Source organism: Amblyomma americanum, chromosome 6 (assembly GCF_052857255.1).
Source record: "Amblyomma americanum isolate KBUSLIRL-KWMA chromosome 6, ASM5285725v1, whole genome shotgun sequence".
Taxonomy (NCBI): Eukaryota; Metazoa; Arthropoda; class Arachnida; order Ixodida; family Ixodidae; genus Amblyomma; species Amblyomma americanum.
In genome coordinates this window covers 109,525,783-109,543,351 of record NC_135502.1, presented here as the reverse complement: position 1 = coordinate 109,543,351, position 17,569 = coordinate 109,525,783, and the positions used below count along the sequence as shown (strand labels likewise).

The 17,569-nt window shown below is 45.8% G+C and overlaps 1 protein-coding gene across 27 annotated transcripts in view; it reads right to left on the bottom strand.

The window, feature by feature from the left end:
- Positions 1-14,347, bottom strand: part of LOC144093980 (uncharacterized) — a 97,709-nt gene extending 83,362 nt beyond the window's left edge. For 14 of the 27 annotated variants that reach the window (XM_077627778.1, XM_077627779.1, XM_077627769.1 and 11 more), the window contains exons 1-5: positions 14,073-14,344; positions 10,779-10,937; positions 7,318-7,393; positions 6,044-6,297; positions 3,054-3,161 (exon numbers count right to left, since the gene is read on the bottom strand). In XM_077627778.1, coding sequence (XP_077483904.1) covers positions 3,054-3,161; positions 6,044-6,297; positions 7,318-7,333 — 378 coding nt within the window. In that variant the 5' untranslated portion in view covers positions 7,334-7,393; positions 10,779-10,937; positions 14,073-14,344. Of the gene's footprint in view, positions 1-3,053; positions 3,162-6,043; positions 6,298-7,317; positions 7,394-10,778; positions 10,938-14,072 lie in introns of all 27 variants that reach the window. The other 13 variants (XM_077627783.1, XM_077627785.1, XM_077627772.1 and 10 more) reach the window with 4 other exon arrangements.
- Between the last annotated feature and the right edge of the window lie 3,222 nt (positions 14,348-17,569).

Here is a 17,569-nt window from a genome sequence, read left to right as displayed (position 1 = left end):
AGCCCTTCTCTTTCGACAGCTCCTAAATCTCTTAACTTTATCTCTAAGGTGTGAGGTTGTTTCAGTTGACAAAACATCTTACTGAAACTCTGAGAGGGCCATGCCCTAAACACCACATTGGAACTAGCCTCTTTGAGCTGAGCTACATTTGTCAATAGACGTAAATTGTGCTATAGTGCAAGATTTATTCATAATGAAAGAATAAGACATGAGGGATTTCGTCTTACCCCCATTACAGCAACTAATAACTAGCTATAAGTTGAACTAGTGTAATCAGCCATTTGAGTTTCCGGGACCACTACACTAATAACAAGCTATTACTAAACCGAACTAATTTAACCGGCCATTTGAGAAAGAAAAATTCACTCACAAAGAGTGGACTAGTATTATGCCGCCTCCTCACAGCACGAATAACCTTACGTGAGGCATCCTACCCATGGGCGAGTTCCAATTCCCCTGCAAGGCGGAGGCTAAGTGTCGTCCTACTTCTCCATGAGATGGCAGGAGCGACACCCCGCAAGGATCCCACACTTAGTCTGCATCAATGCAGGCTGCACAGCCTAAAACAATGCCACAACCACCTTAGAATTTGAAAGCATCACTAAAATGAACGAAAAGAAATGCGGGAGTTCATAATAACATGTAAAGCTGACTAAACTAACCATTGTAGGCCACAACACAAGACAACTACCACGTTTAACCCAATTCTAACGCGCACTTTTTCATGAAAATCAAGCCTCAAAATGGCATTCACGTTAATGTGGGATGCAAAAAGAAAACCCGCACTACGAACTGCCTGAGCATCATTTCCATCCCAACATGCCAGGTAAGTCTTTCTGCCCCGGCAGTTGGCATCGTAGAGATGTTAGGGCGAACTACCTTCATTTTTTTCTTTTATTTTTACAAAAATGTCTACCTTAAATTACAACGCCCAGCAATGGGGCCAGTGTACCACATCCGCCAAGGTGCATGGAGCTCAATGCGTAAAAAATGAAATCTTAAATTAGTATATAAATTGGTTCCCCGAACAAAAACTCAGAACCCCCGGGAGTTACCCACCCGGCCCGCGGTGGCGGTTGCTTCCCCAGACGAGCGATAGGCAGCACAAGAGAAAATTTCAGTTTAGTGACTTTACTTCGGGTAACCTGTGGACCATGCGTTGTGCCGGAATCTGAAACTACAGGGTCATTCGCAGTTCAGTTTTCCGCCTACCAGCCTAGTCAACCAGGCTGCACACACGTGTGGAAGGTGCACCCAACTGCTGGCCTTGCAAATGCATAATTATGTGTCTGTTGTTTTGAGGTGTGCTTGCCACGATGACACCACCACGAGAACAACAAGGAATAAAAACGGAAGCAGACATGAACGTCTGCACAAATTGTGCACTTTCCATTTTCATGAGTGACAAACAGGCGCGACTTATAATCGGGTAAATACGGTAGTTCTTTTACCATAGAAAGTAGTGACACAACTGGGACTCCAATTACTGCATGGCTCCTTCAGAATGTCCATGCACATAGCCCAGGCATTTGTTGAAATGGCAAAAAAAAAAAAAATAATAAAGTTTCTTATAATGAAATGAAAGGGTGATGAAGGTAGAACACTTACTAAGGACACACCCAAACCGCAATTTCTAACGTGGTACAGTAAAAAGCTGCTATAGCAAACTCGGATATAGTAAAAACTAGGATATAGCAAACAAACTGCGGTCTAATTTCACCTCCCACAGACGACTGTACATTTTTTTAATTTACAGTAAAGATTTTTTTTTTTACCAGAAACGGCTATGGTAAAGAGCGCCTAGCCGTAACGTCATACTTCTCGCAGAACGACGAGGCCAACGTTCGGAGGCAAATGGATGCCGAAGACATAAAACAGTACCTCTTTTTTTTTTTAGATGGCTTCGCCACAAACCTCAGGAGCGCGAGGAGAAGCCAATTTTTCGAGGGCCTTGGGCCGTGAGGCAAAGCGCATAGGAAAAAACAGAAGTAAAGCTGGCTATGAACGTAGATATGAAAAGAGAAGGGAAGAAAACTGCCGCTATATTGATAGCATTCATAGCCGCGTTGTATTCGTGCAAATGCAGTACATACTTCCACAAGACACAAACGAAATCGAAAATGTGAAAACATAAAATGTGATAACTGAAAATAAATAAGTATCATATAAAGGGTCGACAAGAGCAGGATGGAAGGTGTTTCCAGTGCTTATTTTATAAAAACACTTCGTTTTTAGTGAGTAGCCAGAGAGCATCCTTAGAGCCATGCCATCACCGACAATCAATATAACAAAGACCCTGATATAGTAAACATTTTTGCTGGTTCAGGTCACTTTACTGTAGAGGGGTTCTTTAGGGGGAAGCTCTGAACCAAGCAAAGTGCTAAAAGGCTGTCTTATACCTGTTCTTGTTCACGAATGCAGAGCTGACTTATCATTATGAGCCAGTAGGCCACTAGTGCACCAGTTACAAGGACAGTTTAATTTGCTATTCAGCAAACAGCAGAGGACCACCATCACAGCTGGATGGTGCTCTGCAGCAGCATCAACTGCTGCCACATGCATGCAAACCACATGAAGCATTGCTGCCCTTACCAGGGCAGTTCCTAAACTTTCACTGAACATGTGTACAAGCATTAAACAGCATAAGAAGAAGCGCGACCAAGTGCTAGAGCCAAACATGTCTGCAAATAGCTGCCTTGGGTCTCTGCAGCGCTCAGCCGCCACAAACGCTAGTACAAATTTTGAGAGAAAATTTAAATTTTGTGAAATAAAACATAAAAAGAATGTTCAAAATAAAATTAGAAAAATTTCAGTACGTTTTTATTAATTTATAAATCCCATGTGCCTTGATCACATTAAAGAAGGGTTTAAATAGTTTCCATGGAAATTGCCATGCTAACAAAGTCAATGGCCATTCAGTTCAACAGTGCTGTTCACTCGAATAGCAATGGAAACTGCCCATGTAACAGAAGTACTATTCCCCACCATCGAGACAGGGCTTTTCTGGGCAGAAAGGCCCCTAAGGGTGGCTAAGATCAACGGGCGTTCCCCACCTGCACCGACAGCATCTGTGGCGAGGCCGTGGCTGCCTCGGGCGAGAGATCCAGAGGCGGCGAAGCGTCATCTCGAAGCGCGTGGCTGCGCACTAGCACCTTTAGCCGCTGCACACCGTCCCAGACAGGAGGAGGACCCAGTGAGAGAAGGACACAAACACAGACACAGAGAGAGGCACCAGAGGCACATGAACGCTTTGCCCACACCTGCCGAGTCGCCCAACTACACAGCACCTGTCCGATTTGAAAGAACCAGCTCCACATCTTGAATCTGAATCTTGGTGCAACTTTCTGTTCTTTTTTTTTTTTCCGTGTACAACGCCCATCGATGGAGTCGTTTTTCCTACACCTTATCTCATTTCACAATATGCATTCTCTCTTCCTAGAGCGTGTTCTAAAAAGTGAACCTAACAGAGTCAACAAATTCAACTGAAGTGCTACGTGCTTACAGCCACAAAAGAACGAGCCTGCATCTGCTGTCGCAGTGCGAGCGCGCTCAGTGCAGCAGGAGTAGGCAAAGCGAAAGGCCCCCGAAGGGCAAGACGACACATTCAGGCAACCCCGCAGCCTCTGCTATGTAGTATCTACGCTGACGGAAGCTGCTACAGGAACTAAATACTACACACACCCACAGACACACCCACTCTGCTCCAAGCTGTTTCTGGCCAGAGCCACGGTGGTCTTGAAGAGTAAGTTACAATAACGAATGCACAGGATGCTACCTGAGGCACACAGTAATACCACTGGTGAGCTAGATTCTTCAGACATTTTTTCAAAATTACGCGCTCAATTATCACAACTCTTCCTCAGAAGTATCATTCAATCACCTACTTCTTGTTTAACTGTCATAGATGCATGCTCCAACAACTGTACAAGATAATGAATGGCACTGGCAAGACAGTGGTGCTTGTAAGCATAAAGATATCAGACTGAGGCAGTGTGGCAAAAAAATAATTACACCTTGACGGCAAGCTAGTACATCCTGATACCATATTTCCTCCATTGCTCCATGCAGCAAACCAACTTTCCCATACCAGAATTGCACCTGCCCGTGGTGCAGAAAACGGGGCAAGAAGTGTCACCGATGACCACTTGACATTTGTACTTTCTACTCTTTTATTAACTCTGTTCTTGGTCAGTCCTGCACACTTGACATTCTTGAACAGTGGTAACCAACTGGTACAGACTAAATTCAGAGTCCCTTTAACTTCGCCTGATGAATAACAGAAATGAAGTTCCTCCAGCATATTATCTCAGGAATAAAAACAAGAGTCTGCTCGGTAAGCTAAGCCTTTATGTCCACTTTGAAAAGTGCAAGCGGTTCGCACTAGTGCCACGCACATACAAGAACGTGCATTACAGCCCACCTACAAGGCAGCCTAGCTCTAACGACTACACTGAAACTAGATGTGATACACAGATTGCTCAGGGAGCAGCAACACTTATCAAAAACAAAACACGTATAGTATACAAAACCTCTATTTGCAGGACCCTGCAAAGATTCTGGCTGAGCAAAGAAAGCATGGGTACAAGCAAGGACGTAGGAAGAAAAGAAAGTGAGAGAGAAAGGACAGAAAAAGCTGGTTGCGAAGTGCAGCAAGTCACAGAATGAGTGTGCAAGCCTAAAAGGTGCAATGCCTTGTTCCTCCTTTCTGCGTGGCCGAGGCCAAGCTCAAGGCATGAGACAGGCAACTCTGTCCAGCAGTGTACCATAACTCGTGGGGCTTGGGGAAATTTAGAACTCAAAACCATGCCCTGCAAACGTCGTGATAAGCAGCAGGAACTACACCTTCACACGTACTGATTACTTATGTTGAGAAACCACGTCTATAGTGACGTAACTGGGTGATGTTTGCAAACAACTTAACTGCTAAAACAACGTTTCGTGCAGTAAATGATCAAAAATTTATGCAGTAGTTGCTTAACCAAGATAGAAGATTTCTGCTACACTCCTGACACTGAGAACGTCCAAATGCAAAAAAAAGGGAAGAAAGCGATATAAAAATTAGCTGTGGTTTAACTATTGCTGAGCCTGGTTAGAGAGCGAAAGCTGTGGTGTATCGGGCAAGTAGACAAGGCTTGGCGTCTGTAATTTTGAGTGCATTTCTGGATAGGCAGCATGCCCACCCAGCCACCTGGCAGATGGCAGTAAAATGAATGGTTGATCGCGAGAGGTTGGTCACCCAATGAACACTGCGGCTTTTTGCCGCAGTGCTGCATGTCTGCCACAACATTGTCAGCTCTAATGCATACAGCCCACATCTCTCTCTCACCACCACCACAACATACCTCAAAGCGCGATTGAGGCGTCTACTGACACAGGGAGCTAGCTATGCGCCCTTCCTTTCCTCAAAATCATCGGAGTCTAGAACGTCTAGAACGTTATCAATGCCAACACCAATGAATACAATGAACACCAATGGCCTACAGAAACGCAGGTGAGCGCTTGGTTTCGGCGGTGGCAGCGGCTGAGTGGCCTCATAGCTGTCACTGGTTTCTCCTCGGTTCAAGGTCAAACTCGCGCACACGGCGAAGAAGCTACAAAGGGAAGTAGTAAAGCTTTCGCTTTAAAAATTTTTAATTTGTTGAGAAATGGCTTCTCTCTCATCCCTCACATGAGCATGTGCTGAGGGTTACAGCGGAGCACTTCTCTGGAATGTGCCTTGCCACTAACGAAGCTCACAAGCTGATCCGACCAGCACTGTCGCTGTAGCAATGCTGAACAATGCACCCAAGCTGATCCGACCTGCTCTGTCGCTGTAACAACACTGAACAAGGTGCACAGTCTAGTAATGACCAGACACACATCACAACCCCTCAAGCATGAAGGTCTTTACAGTTGTCGCAGTTAAACTCTAAAGCAAGCTAAGCAACCGCTGCTCTTGGTTAGCAGAACAAGACACCCCTCAAAGACCCGCTGCGACAGCACCACCACCCAAGGTGAACACTGCGGGCTCGAGCAAGCCGGCGGCGGTGCAGCAGCGGCTCACCTGTGCCGAGGCTCGGCTTGGTGCGTCTCCTGGCTGGGCCTCCTCTTCGGTGGTGCCCACTTCCAGGCGTATGGTGACAGGCGCCTGGTCATCAGCCACTTCCACTTCGCACTGCTTGGAGAGCCGCACGGGGGGTTGGACGCCCCCCCGAGGGGGTGGGCCACAGGGGGGAGGAGCTGGGGGCGGGGACGACCCATTGGTCCCACGCCCCCCTTCCATGGGGCACCCCCCAGTTTGGACCACTATGCTTGGAACTGCAACAAGCAGAACAGCATGGCAGACCACAAGAATGATAGTCAACCTAATGAAAAAGCATGGTCATGTCCTTCCTTTATCAGCATGGCCAAAGGATTCGAACAATACACAAGGTGATGAAAACGTATACTTGTTGGCTGCTTAGTAATGAACAATTAGGCACTTCATCTTTTCCATTTCTATGCCTTGTTGTTCCACATCACCACAATGAAAGTTTGAAAATATACGAGACCACATGCTTCTTCGCTATAGAAGCTGACTCTGTGAACAAACCTCCAAGTCCAACTAGTATCAACAAAAACCTTCGGCAAGAATTTTAGCTCAGACAGAACAATGGTGCTCAGTGAAAGGTGCGACACGCATCATGTCATCAGGTAGAATTGCACTTCTCCTGGCAATGAAGCACTCAGGGTACAAGTCACGTTGCACAAGACTAGTAACATCCAGTACCAAGTCCCCACTGCACCGACAACTCTCAACATAGCCACCCTACTCAATTTTAGGTTTCCCCAAGTACACTCCCACACATGAGGTATTCAGGCACTGCAATAAGTAAAGCCTTCGTCAAAATCCTCCAAGCCGCAGAGACTGCTTCTGAGCGGTCCAGTCAGGCACTACTTGCGACATCTCTGAAGCTCAAAAAGTCTGGACGGGTAAGGACAAAAGTCTTGCTGCCCTCCACAGACTAGGAACTTCGGATGTGGTGCCACCCCTGAACTAATGCACGGCTCAAAAGCCCCAAGTGCATATCTTACTACTGCAAGCCATCACTCTACCAATCAGAGCAGGTCACTGTTGTAGACTTCTGAACCACCACACTAAAGAACAACACTGAAGTACTACGAATAATGCAATTTCTATGGCATAATCTTAGCAGCAGGTGGAGGTGGAGCTGCAATTAAATTTTTTCCAAGAACATGCGTCCCGTAATATTTTGATCGCGACAGTACCTATTTGGATACTTTGATAAAATTCATTTCAGGGCCAGTAACAGCCGAAAGAACGAAAGCGGCACTCACTTTCAGACTTGGCCATAGATTCCCTGCTGTAAGAATCCAGGCTGCCTCAGTGAAGAGCAGCCACAGCAGGCAGCTCCTGAATAGAGAGAGAGAGAGAGACGGAGAGAGGGGGAGGGGGAGAAAATTCACTCTCTGCAAACCTCACTCCACCATTAGCGAAGTGTGTTCATCACTGCCCTCCCAGAGTATGGTCGACGTGAACAAAGAGAAACAGACCAGTCTTAGTGCACAGAGCTCCAGTGTCAACAGCGTGGCGCTGCTCGTGTAACTTTCAGCGTGTCCTTCTAGTCACCGACAGCACAGTGTTCCCCATTGTTGCAGTGCGACGAGGCTTGAAGTAAAAACCGGCCACAATACAGGATGCTGCCCCAGTCAGCCTCAGCACCGTTTGCCGTAGTGACACATTCAAGTCCCTCACAGAGCTACACTGTCACAAGGAGGTCGGCTCCACCTGTTGCTGCAGGCTGCACTCGAAAATTCCAGTCACGCATTCACGATGGTACCATTTAAGATGGAGCACCATTGTTTCATAACCGCAGAGACCAGACACTGCGCAATTCTTTCCTTTCGCCAAAAGCAGTGGAAATGCAGACTACAAGGTATTCCTCTCTATAGCTGGACAAACTCTGACGCTCCTGTGGTCAGAAGTTGCATCCACACCACAGTGTGAAACTGAGCCTTTCTGCTGTACTTCTATTCGAGGGCTAAAAGGTCAATCCTCGATTAAACCAATCACTGGGGCTGCCTTGAAGCCAAAGTTTTACCATAACAGTCCATAACCCTTGCCCTTGATCACACGAAGATTATGTATCATTGCAGGTAGGTAAGTGCAACACAGTAAGCACCATTTCCCTTTCAAGGGCAAGAGCTACTAGAATAAAACGCCTTAAAGCTACAACCCTGATTTTCAGTTATACTCCAATCATGTGCCCATAAATTTTCTCGTCACCCCACACCTCAAGGTGAGATCTGCTCTTTGCAGTTACGACTGATCTCAGCGCTAGCATGGCTCACATGAAAGCTTTATCTGTAGGCAACTGCATCATCCACTGCGGAGGAAGCTCACAGAAACATATCGCCTAAAATAGCTGATGCATAGTAGACCATCCCCAATGAGTGTTTTGACTCAAGGTCAGCAGCTTCAATATGAAGGTAAAAAAATTTTAATACTTCGTGAAAAATGGTAGGAAATTCTCATTTTTGCACTACTCCGTTGACCATTGAAGAGAGAGGGGTTAAAGGGAAAGCGAACACTAAATCTAATTTATTGTTATTAGTAAGAAATAAATTCCATGGTTCTTTCTCCCTTTATTTGTGTTTGTCGGGAAGCAAAAGGCAAATTAGAGAAACCTGCATTTAAATATCTACCTCCCAATCAATTCAAACTCATGACTCTGGAATTCAAGCCAAAAAACTGTTGACGCACCACAGTTTACTTGCAAAATCGGCCCGTGATGGCAACACCTGTTTGTCATTTTCTAGCTTATAAAAGCTCGGCTTGCAGTGTAAAATAGTGTCTACATCGTAAGAATGCAGTTACCTATTAATCCAGGAGAGCTTCAATCGGTCTTCACTGTCTCTTCAATGTGTCACAGGGATAACAAATAGTTATGACCACACTGCACAATGGAGGCAAATGCGAGAATGAAACTGAGGCTCTTCCTTGCAGTTTTCCCCTTGAAAAACTCAAAACTTCAGGCAGGAAGAGCAATCAACCAGTCTAACTAGACAATTCTTACGCAACTGGTGTCCCTTTAACAAGTGAAGACACGACCAAGTTACAAAAATTTCAAGCTAAAAAACAGTTCCTTGCTTGATGCTACTCCCTCCCTTCAGCCTTTGCTGTAACCCTCCCTCCAACATGACCAACGATGGCAGGAGTTTAAGCAAGTACAAGGGTACGTCAGAAGCCCAAATCACACAGTTACTCAGATCCATATTCTTTCTTTCCTTCTAGCTTTATTTTTCTCTCTTCTCTTCTTACAGCACAGAGAATTTCTTCTTTAAACTGCTACAGCTCTCCCCATATATCCAAACCCATCTGAAGGCTACTCTTACAGAAAGCATGGAAAGCCTGTTTACAAGGGAATCTGCGCTACATTAACAACAAGGGAGTGCCACTCGGTAGCAGGGCACCAAATTACACAGTATGCTCCGGAGCTAGTAAAGGACCACGAAGCAAAATTAGATGGTGGGTAAATATAGTAGATCAGCATTTGAGTAAGTCTGGTGCCAGCCAACCTTGCCCTCAATAATCAATCTGAATAATAATTTCAGCCATGGCAGTCCGCACTTCAACAGCACTTTATCAGCTGAAGTTGCCAAAGGAACACCTCAACACATATAGGAATACTACATTTGGTTTCAATGACAGGAAGCACTGGGCTAGCATTGGTGGCAGTGGTGGTGGTGACGGTGACGGTGATGATAATACAAGGTACCAACACAGCATAATTCCTTTCTGTCGACTGTTCAGTACCCCAACTTCCAGTTTAGCCTCCAAGTGCATCTCACTACTTCTTAACAGCAATTCAAGTTCAAAACGAGCTCCGAATGTAACCTAAAAGGTACCGCGCACCCAAAAGAAAAGGTAAATAATTTGAAATCTCCCAGTGGTAAAAACAAAAACAAAAGAATTAATTTTGTCATATAACCAATGGGTATAGACGCTTTTAGCTGCACTATAATCAATTCCCACAAAATTTCCCTTATTTGTTGCTAGATGGCACTGCTTAAAGGCCAACTCTGAGTTTTTTTTTAAATATTTTGAGCTAATAATCGCATCAAAATCATTAGAGTCCCCTCTCTTCGGTAAAAAACACCAAAACGAGCTCCGAATGTAACCTAAAAGGTAACGCGAAAATTCTATGTTTCAAAATACCGAGTAGAAGTATTTAAAAAAAGCAAAAACCAGGAAACCAAAACTGGGTTTCGACCAAACGATGACATCCTGACCAACCGTCCTATGACGTCACATGTACTGTCACAAAACCTATCGTGTACATGTTGAGTGGCCAAACTGGAGACTGTAAAGTGAGAGCTGGGGTCATTATTTGTCCGAAATGACCAAAAGCCAGCTCGAGATTTCGTCCTTCAGCAAACGCAGAGCGAATATCGGCAGCTGTGTGTCCAGTGACAGCACACACGCAAGGTTACCTATAGAAATCTTCCCGATCGAGGCCACGAAATAGAAAATTTGACAATTCTTTCGCACAGCAACAAAACTCTTCCCCGCTGAGAAATTTAACACAAAGGGCCAGAAAACTTCGGATAACGTACCATGCAAGTTTCAGTAAAATCTGATGAGGTAGATAAAACGGCAGGGTTGGCCTTTAACCAGACATGGGTCAGTACCGTTGAGAGAATAGAATTGCACAACCGAGCCAACTATCCAGTCTTTAAAGCCAACTCCATCCCCTATAGACACCTAGCTCCTTAGTGGTCAGTAGGGGGAGGCTTACCGCAAGCCCAGTGGCCCAACTTCGGGGGAGGTCTTTGGTGGCCGGCTGCTCCATCTGGTGGCTCACCTGGGCAGCAGCGGCACTCAGGCGGGGCCCGGGCATCTCACGCAAGCTTCTCATGCGGCTACACGACGGGGCTCCAGAGGCCCCAGCTCAGATCTGCAAGGCAGCCCCACACCAAACGGGCGACGCCTTCATACACATGCTTGACCCCCGCTTACTGTTCTCTCCATCACAGCCCACTAAGAGTGCATTCAGTCGTTCCGTTCAAGCCTGACAGCGAAGCCCCCACAGGCTGTAACTGACCATAAGAGCCTAAGGTGGACTGTAAAAAATAGTTACTTGTGACAATTATGCACAGATGCCCACACACCTGTACAGATCATAACACACGCTGGGATGCGTTACGATCTGCCACTTCCTGTTGGAATCAGTATAGCTTTATGGGACACAGGTAAACCATGTTCCATACAGAAGTGAATGCATGTTGAGATGAATTTTTAAGCCTTATGTGGTTTGTTAATGATGCCAGCACACTCCACAGTGCCCTGTTCACACGCTGTAGACAAGTGCTTGGAGCGCTGTACACAGGAAATGTGGTTGGAATGCACATATCCTGTTGGAATGCACATATCCTGCTTGCACTTGCTGTCAGCCCCACCCCTCCCTTGACATGGCAGCCAAACAATGTGGGCAAAGAAGTGAGATGTGAACACATTCCAGAACTAATTAAAACATTGCAAGTACCACAAAAGTGGCAGTAAGAAAGAAAAGGAGCTAATAAACGGCATGTAAATGTGGCCACGGTGGGCAGCACATCAGTCCAGGCCCAGCCAGGAATGATTCAAACTGGCACAGCCTAGATAATATAGGTGGTGCTTCTCAAGAGATACATTTTCTTTACAGTTGCACTCTACTATTTCAATGGTATGTCAAGCATTAAGAAATATATAAGCACGGTTCATGTCCAATAGCCCCCCAAAACTGCCCAATAGTCAAAGCCTACAAGCCAACATCACTGTGATGACAGGCAACTGCAAGTACCTGCTACTGCTACAAAGAAATGAAATAGCCTGCCTCCAAGGGCAAAAGCTACAGTGAGAACACAACCGATCATCCAAGGCCTCCAAACTCGGAGCAACACTGCTGCAACTAATGCATGCCACTCTCATTCAACTATCTGCAATTCTGAGCCCCAAGACTGAGTAAAACTGTGACGCAACATTCTTTTCAAGCTCTTCCCTTTCAGTGGCACTCTGCATAAACAAAGCTTTTTTTTTTGCGCACAGTGAGTCATTTGCCATCACAGTTGATTAGTGTAGTGTAAAGCCACTTTCTCCCCACATATGCAAATCCTCAAACAGGCTGACGTGACGAGCAGTCATCAGGTTTTTAACTCATGAATGCAGCATTCACGAAAAGAAAATTTCTAGACAAAGAACACTAGCTGTCTTACATGAACTATGGCAACCTACCAGCAACCAGGTATGACAACCCTCACAAGGGCTGCCACTAGAGCTTCACTACACAGCGCAGCACCAAACCCAGTGGCCTAGACAGATCTCGATGCAATAGCACATCCAATTAAGGAAAAAATACTGACTATACAGAAGACATTTAGCTTGGCTGGGTCAACAAATGGCTGACTGCATACTCCATAGAACTATCGCATGACAGAAGATTTGACATTTACTTTTTACACGAAAATAACTTGCACTGTACTTACAACTTCAGAACAGTGTAGACACCTACCCACTGTATAAACCTATTCAGGGTGACCTCAAAATAAAGAAAGAAGAGCAGAATGCATCACTGCTGCTTACACTATGCGGCCAAAGTAGGCAGCACGCCTGTTCCTCCACATTACCATCGTTTAGGATGATTAAAGTTGATGAAATAATATTCAGGCATTGTTGCAAACAGGACAAGCTAGACCACGACATGCACAGCTTCAGGTAATCTCCACCTTATCTATCCAATTAACCAAACTAAAATGAGGCTGTTCAGTGGCTTCCCTTCAAGACTGCTGGAAGCATAGCCGCTGTTTCATGCAGTAACCGGCCATTTCTACAGCTTCATGCAGCGATAACAAAGAGTCGCAAGTAAGCTCTTTTCCGCTAATCCATCGCTACACATCTGCTCCTGGTACGCGCAGTACAGTGCTCGGCGAGTTAGATGCCTCTCCTCCTAAACGAACCGCCTCAGTTGCAAAGCGGCGATGCGCATGCCTACCCGGGAACGTCGCGCATGCTTGGGGGCCAAGACAAGCTTCCCTACCACAGTGACCCATAGAAGGCTGCCAAGCGTAGCCGCTGTCTAAAATACGGAGAGTTTTTGTGAGCGATAACTAGCTTCGCTGCTCGAAATCGCAGTGAATGGTGCGGTTATGACTTGACCCATCTGAACTTTCTGACCCCTCTTCCTACGATGCTATAGCGCACCTCGTTTTTTTTTTTCTCTCTCTCTCTCTCGACTTCTCGCAATGTATGCGTTCAGCATTCCTAACCTCCCGGCCGGCGAATCCGACGACGGGCGATTCAATGCGAAAGCCGGCGTCTCGTGAAAGATAACTGGAAAGCATGGCAACGCTTGCTGCAACAGCCTTCGCGAGGCCACACAGCGCACGGAAGTGATCACAACCGATCACAGACACCTTCATTCATTATTAGAACGATAATTAATTTAGATTAGGCTGTACTAAGCACAAAACGAAGATGCGCGCCCCTCGTAGAAATACGGACCTTGTGTTTACGCTGCCTACGCTAAGCTCAACCATGCCACTGACTTCAATGTTAAAACATTTTAGCTACCTACTCGTGCGCAGGAATACGTTAGGATTCGTCTCAACGAGGTTACATTGCGCAAAATTTTTACCCAGCAGCTATGGCACGGCGGCTACCGAAATATTCGGATCAGGAACGCCGTCCGTGAAAGCACGGCAGTCAACACACCCCGATGTGCTGCTTCCCAATTTACGCCCCGAACTCGCACTTAGACAGCGACAGAAAGGTGCAGACGCGAGGACATAACGGACACTACGGGAAAGTTCTGACTGCTTCAGTGCACGGCAGGCCGGTAACATTACTAGAATTGGAACTCGAGGTGTGTTCCGACGACTTCCAAGACAGGCTAGCGTCGCTAGGCCTACCCCCATTGGCATCAACTGGATGTAGTATGAATGAAAACTCTGCAATGGAAAATAACCGGCCATTTTCCCCGGTTGTACATGCACAGAGCATCATTCACAACCCTCTCAGATGCGTACAAATTAAAAATTGAGGCCAGGAAACTCACAACACCGGACGCAAAATTGTGATCACAGCAGTGAAATTCTGTGCGTCCCCCGAAGTAAGGAATGATGGTACCGGTGCCCGAAGACTCGTCGGCCTAGAGCGGTTGTCGATCTGAAGAGTGAAATCCAGGATTGTGAAATCGATTGCTCGTTTGGTAAGGTTGCATCTCTGCTAATAAGTTATATTACAAGTCACTCCGTAATTTGTTTTAAACGGGCCCTGCCGAGCCGTACGTCCCACCTACGGCCATGCTGATTGCCGACGGCCAAAACCGGTGACGTCACAAAAATGCGACATGCAGCTGATGCAGCCGCAAATAAGTGATGTCGTCATAATTGCAGCGGGCGGATTTGAATTTATAATGAAGCAGAGTCTCCACATGTACGGGCATAGAAGCAGTTAATTGACATATACTTCCTAAAAATTATGAGAAATTACTAAAACTGAAGAAAATAAAGCAAAACATGGACAAAAGACAACAGGATACATTTTTGAACGACCCATGCGAATTTTGTGTGCCCCGTTATCACGCGAAGAGGAAAGAAACCTTTTGTGCGGACTAATATTCCTTTTTTTAAGTCAGCACATTTTCATTATTGAACCATTCGAATTTGGATGTTCGTGCATTCGCATTGAAAGAAAGTGTGGTGACTGAGTGAACGCGTCAAAGATACCAGCACATCCAACGCCCGCAAATAGCACAATGATGCACAAACCTACTGCTCACGACCGCAGCCTGATATCAACCGCGTGCTTTGAGATTTATTTAATGAATATTTGGGCACGTAGCCACGTGAAAGAGGGGAGGACCACCACCCTGCAGCAAGAATTTCCAGAGAAAAGCAAGAGATGTGTGAATATTCGTAGTTTTCGTACTTGAATCAAATATCCTCCTACGCGATTCAGTGAACGATCCAAATAGTGCAGCCGCCGTGGTGGTTGAGTGGTTATGGCGCTCGGCTGCTGGCCCGAAAGACGCGGGTTCGATCCTGGCCGCGGCGGGCGAATTTCGATGGAGGCGAAATGGTGGAGGCCCGTGTACTGTGCGATGTCAGTGCACGTTAAAGAACCCCAGGTGGTCGAAATTTCCGGAGCCCTTCACTCCGGCGTCTCTCATAACCGGAGTCGCTTTGGGACATTAAACCCCCAGAAACCAATAACAGGGCCCATTTCGAAGCCGCTGCTGCAATCAATCTGCTCGGGGCCAAGGGTCCAGGGCATCGACGCTAGCTGTCCATTCATGCAGCGGCATTCATAATGTTCATACATGGCTTCGAATATTCGGATACACGGCAGGGTTCAGGATGATTTACCAAACCTTGTCTTGATACCCCATCTCGGCGGCCATGGCCCATAGCTCTCGCACTTCTGCAGAAATGTCGCGCTAGTATATTTGCTGTCGTCATCAGTAGCAAAAACGGTAATTTTCCTGCGCGCACGACCCCATGTACCACCGAACATTAGAATAATGTTAAAAATATCATGTACGTTGCAGTAATATTATATGCACTCAAACGTTGCATTAACGTTAAAACGTTATATATATATATTTCTAAACGTTTAATGTTAGAGTCGCAACTACGTATGCAGCATTTCAAATATTTTTATTGAAATTACTGGTTCCCGGAACTTTTCCCACTATTCTTAGAGTAAAGATGGTTTTTCAACTAGCAGCACCTCGCAACCACATCTCTTAGATAGTAATCGCCATGGACTGCATACCCAGCCCCAGTATTTTCTAAAGCTTTTGTCATTACCCATCATTCATGGGACACCCCTCAGTGATGGGTATATAAGCTTGACCCCGTAGTATATCCGTTCGGAATTGAGTGAATACGAGTTGCATGTTTCGCTCTGTGGTGGAGCTCAATTAAGTGTCGCAGCCATTGCATGGTTCTTGCAAAGCGTTGTAGGCTGAGTGCCGTCACAACTTGCGGGCATGCATGCTTGCATATGGCTGCTTCCCCATTTTCGAGGATGTCACATTTATATTACATTTCTGTTGTTTATAAGTTTCATTAACATTCGGGGAAGGTTATTTCAACGCTCATATGCAGCATTACAAAAACATTAAAAAAAAAAGACATTAAGCACATTGAAATAACATTTCACCAAAACAAACATGTAACATATGATTCAGTGCTGCCTGTGTTCGACGCTTTCTGCGGCAACTCGGCAGATCTATGAGCAACTCTAGGTACTTATACAGTAATTCTACTTGCCCACGTCATCTTGTCTGTGTTTTTAATTTATAAAGAAGGCCAAAGGTCAAAGAAAAAAGAGATCAGAGATGATAAACCAACTATACTCCCATACCTGGCAAGTAAAGTAGATTCTAAAGAAAGGAGAAGCAAGCAGGAGGTGACGTCATCTCGGATGTGGAGATGACGTCATGGGTTTGGCTGGGATACGGTCGATACGGTGGCCCAAGATAAGGACAGGGCTAACCTAAATAATATTGATGCTGATGAAGGGAACTTTCTATCGTAAAGCCTTTATCGTTCTGATACACGCGACACGACGTCTGGTGAGGAGGCAGTTCCTAACACGTTTTTCACTGTTGGAAAAAATCTCGCCGTCGCTTTTTTCCCTTCTCCAGATGGTTCGGAACATAATAGTTTCGAAACCCCCGCGATGTCTGGCCCTCTTCAACAGCGTTCGTTGTCCAACCAAAGCAAAATCCTACAATACTCCTCTGTCCAAGAGAATGCGAACTCTCGGGATCTGCGTCATAGGATAGCACTGAGACAGTTTGGAGGCGAGTTCGGCAAATACAAATTCAAAAACTAGACTATGTGAGTCGGGTTCTGCGTTTCCGGACAAATCCGAAAATCTCCGAAAGCATGATAATACCGCCATGCTGTGGTAGTTTGAGACTGTATACTTCAGAACAAAATTAAGGCTGCAAGCGCAATGAGCTGTGCGGGTCATTCTGCATGGTAGCGGGTGCGAAGAAGCCAGAGTGTAAAGTCGGAATCGCCTCGAGCTTTCGAGACTTACGAGCTATTGTCTGCGTTCGTTGTGCAAGAAAATATCGTTCCCCACCTTGTGGCGCAGTTCTTGCGATGCGAGGGAATTCAAGTCGCTTAGCCAACACCGCTCTATATAGCGATTGCATGTGCTCGACTGACGGTCTTTTCAGGCGCACTCTGTCTGGCTAGCTTTCGTGACGCCGGTGTGCAAACTATAAAAGCGTTATAGCCTAATTATACGCACGCATAATGAGGACCGGTCAGGTATCACAAGTGTCGCACTTCTATATAATTAAATGGATATATAGGTGCATGCGCGTGGGTTAATTAAACTATATTTTGGTTTTGGCCGCGCACGTTACATGCATCTGATGGGACAAAGACTCGTGCTCGTCTAAATAACTTCTACGCACCTTTCTTGTATATATATACACCGTCACATGATGCAGATGATACTTATCCAGGGAGAGTGAAAAGATTCCGAAAACCAGTGATTGCGGGTTCGGGTTGCACAGACTTACGCAAG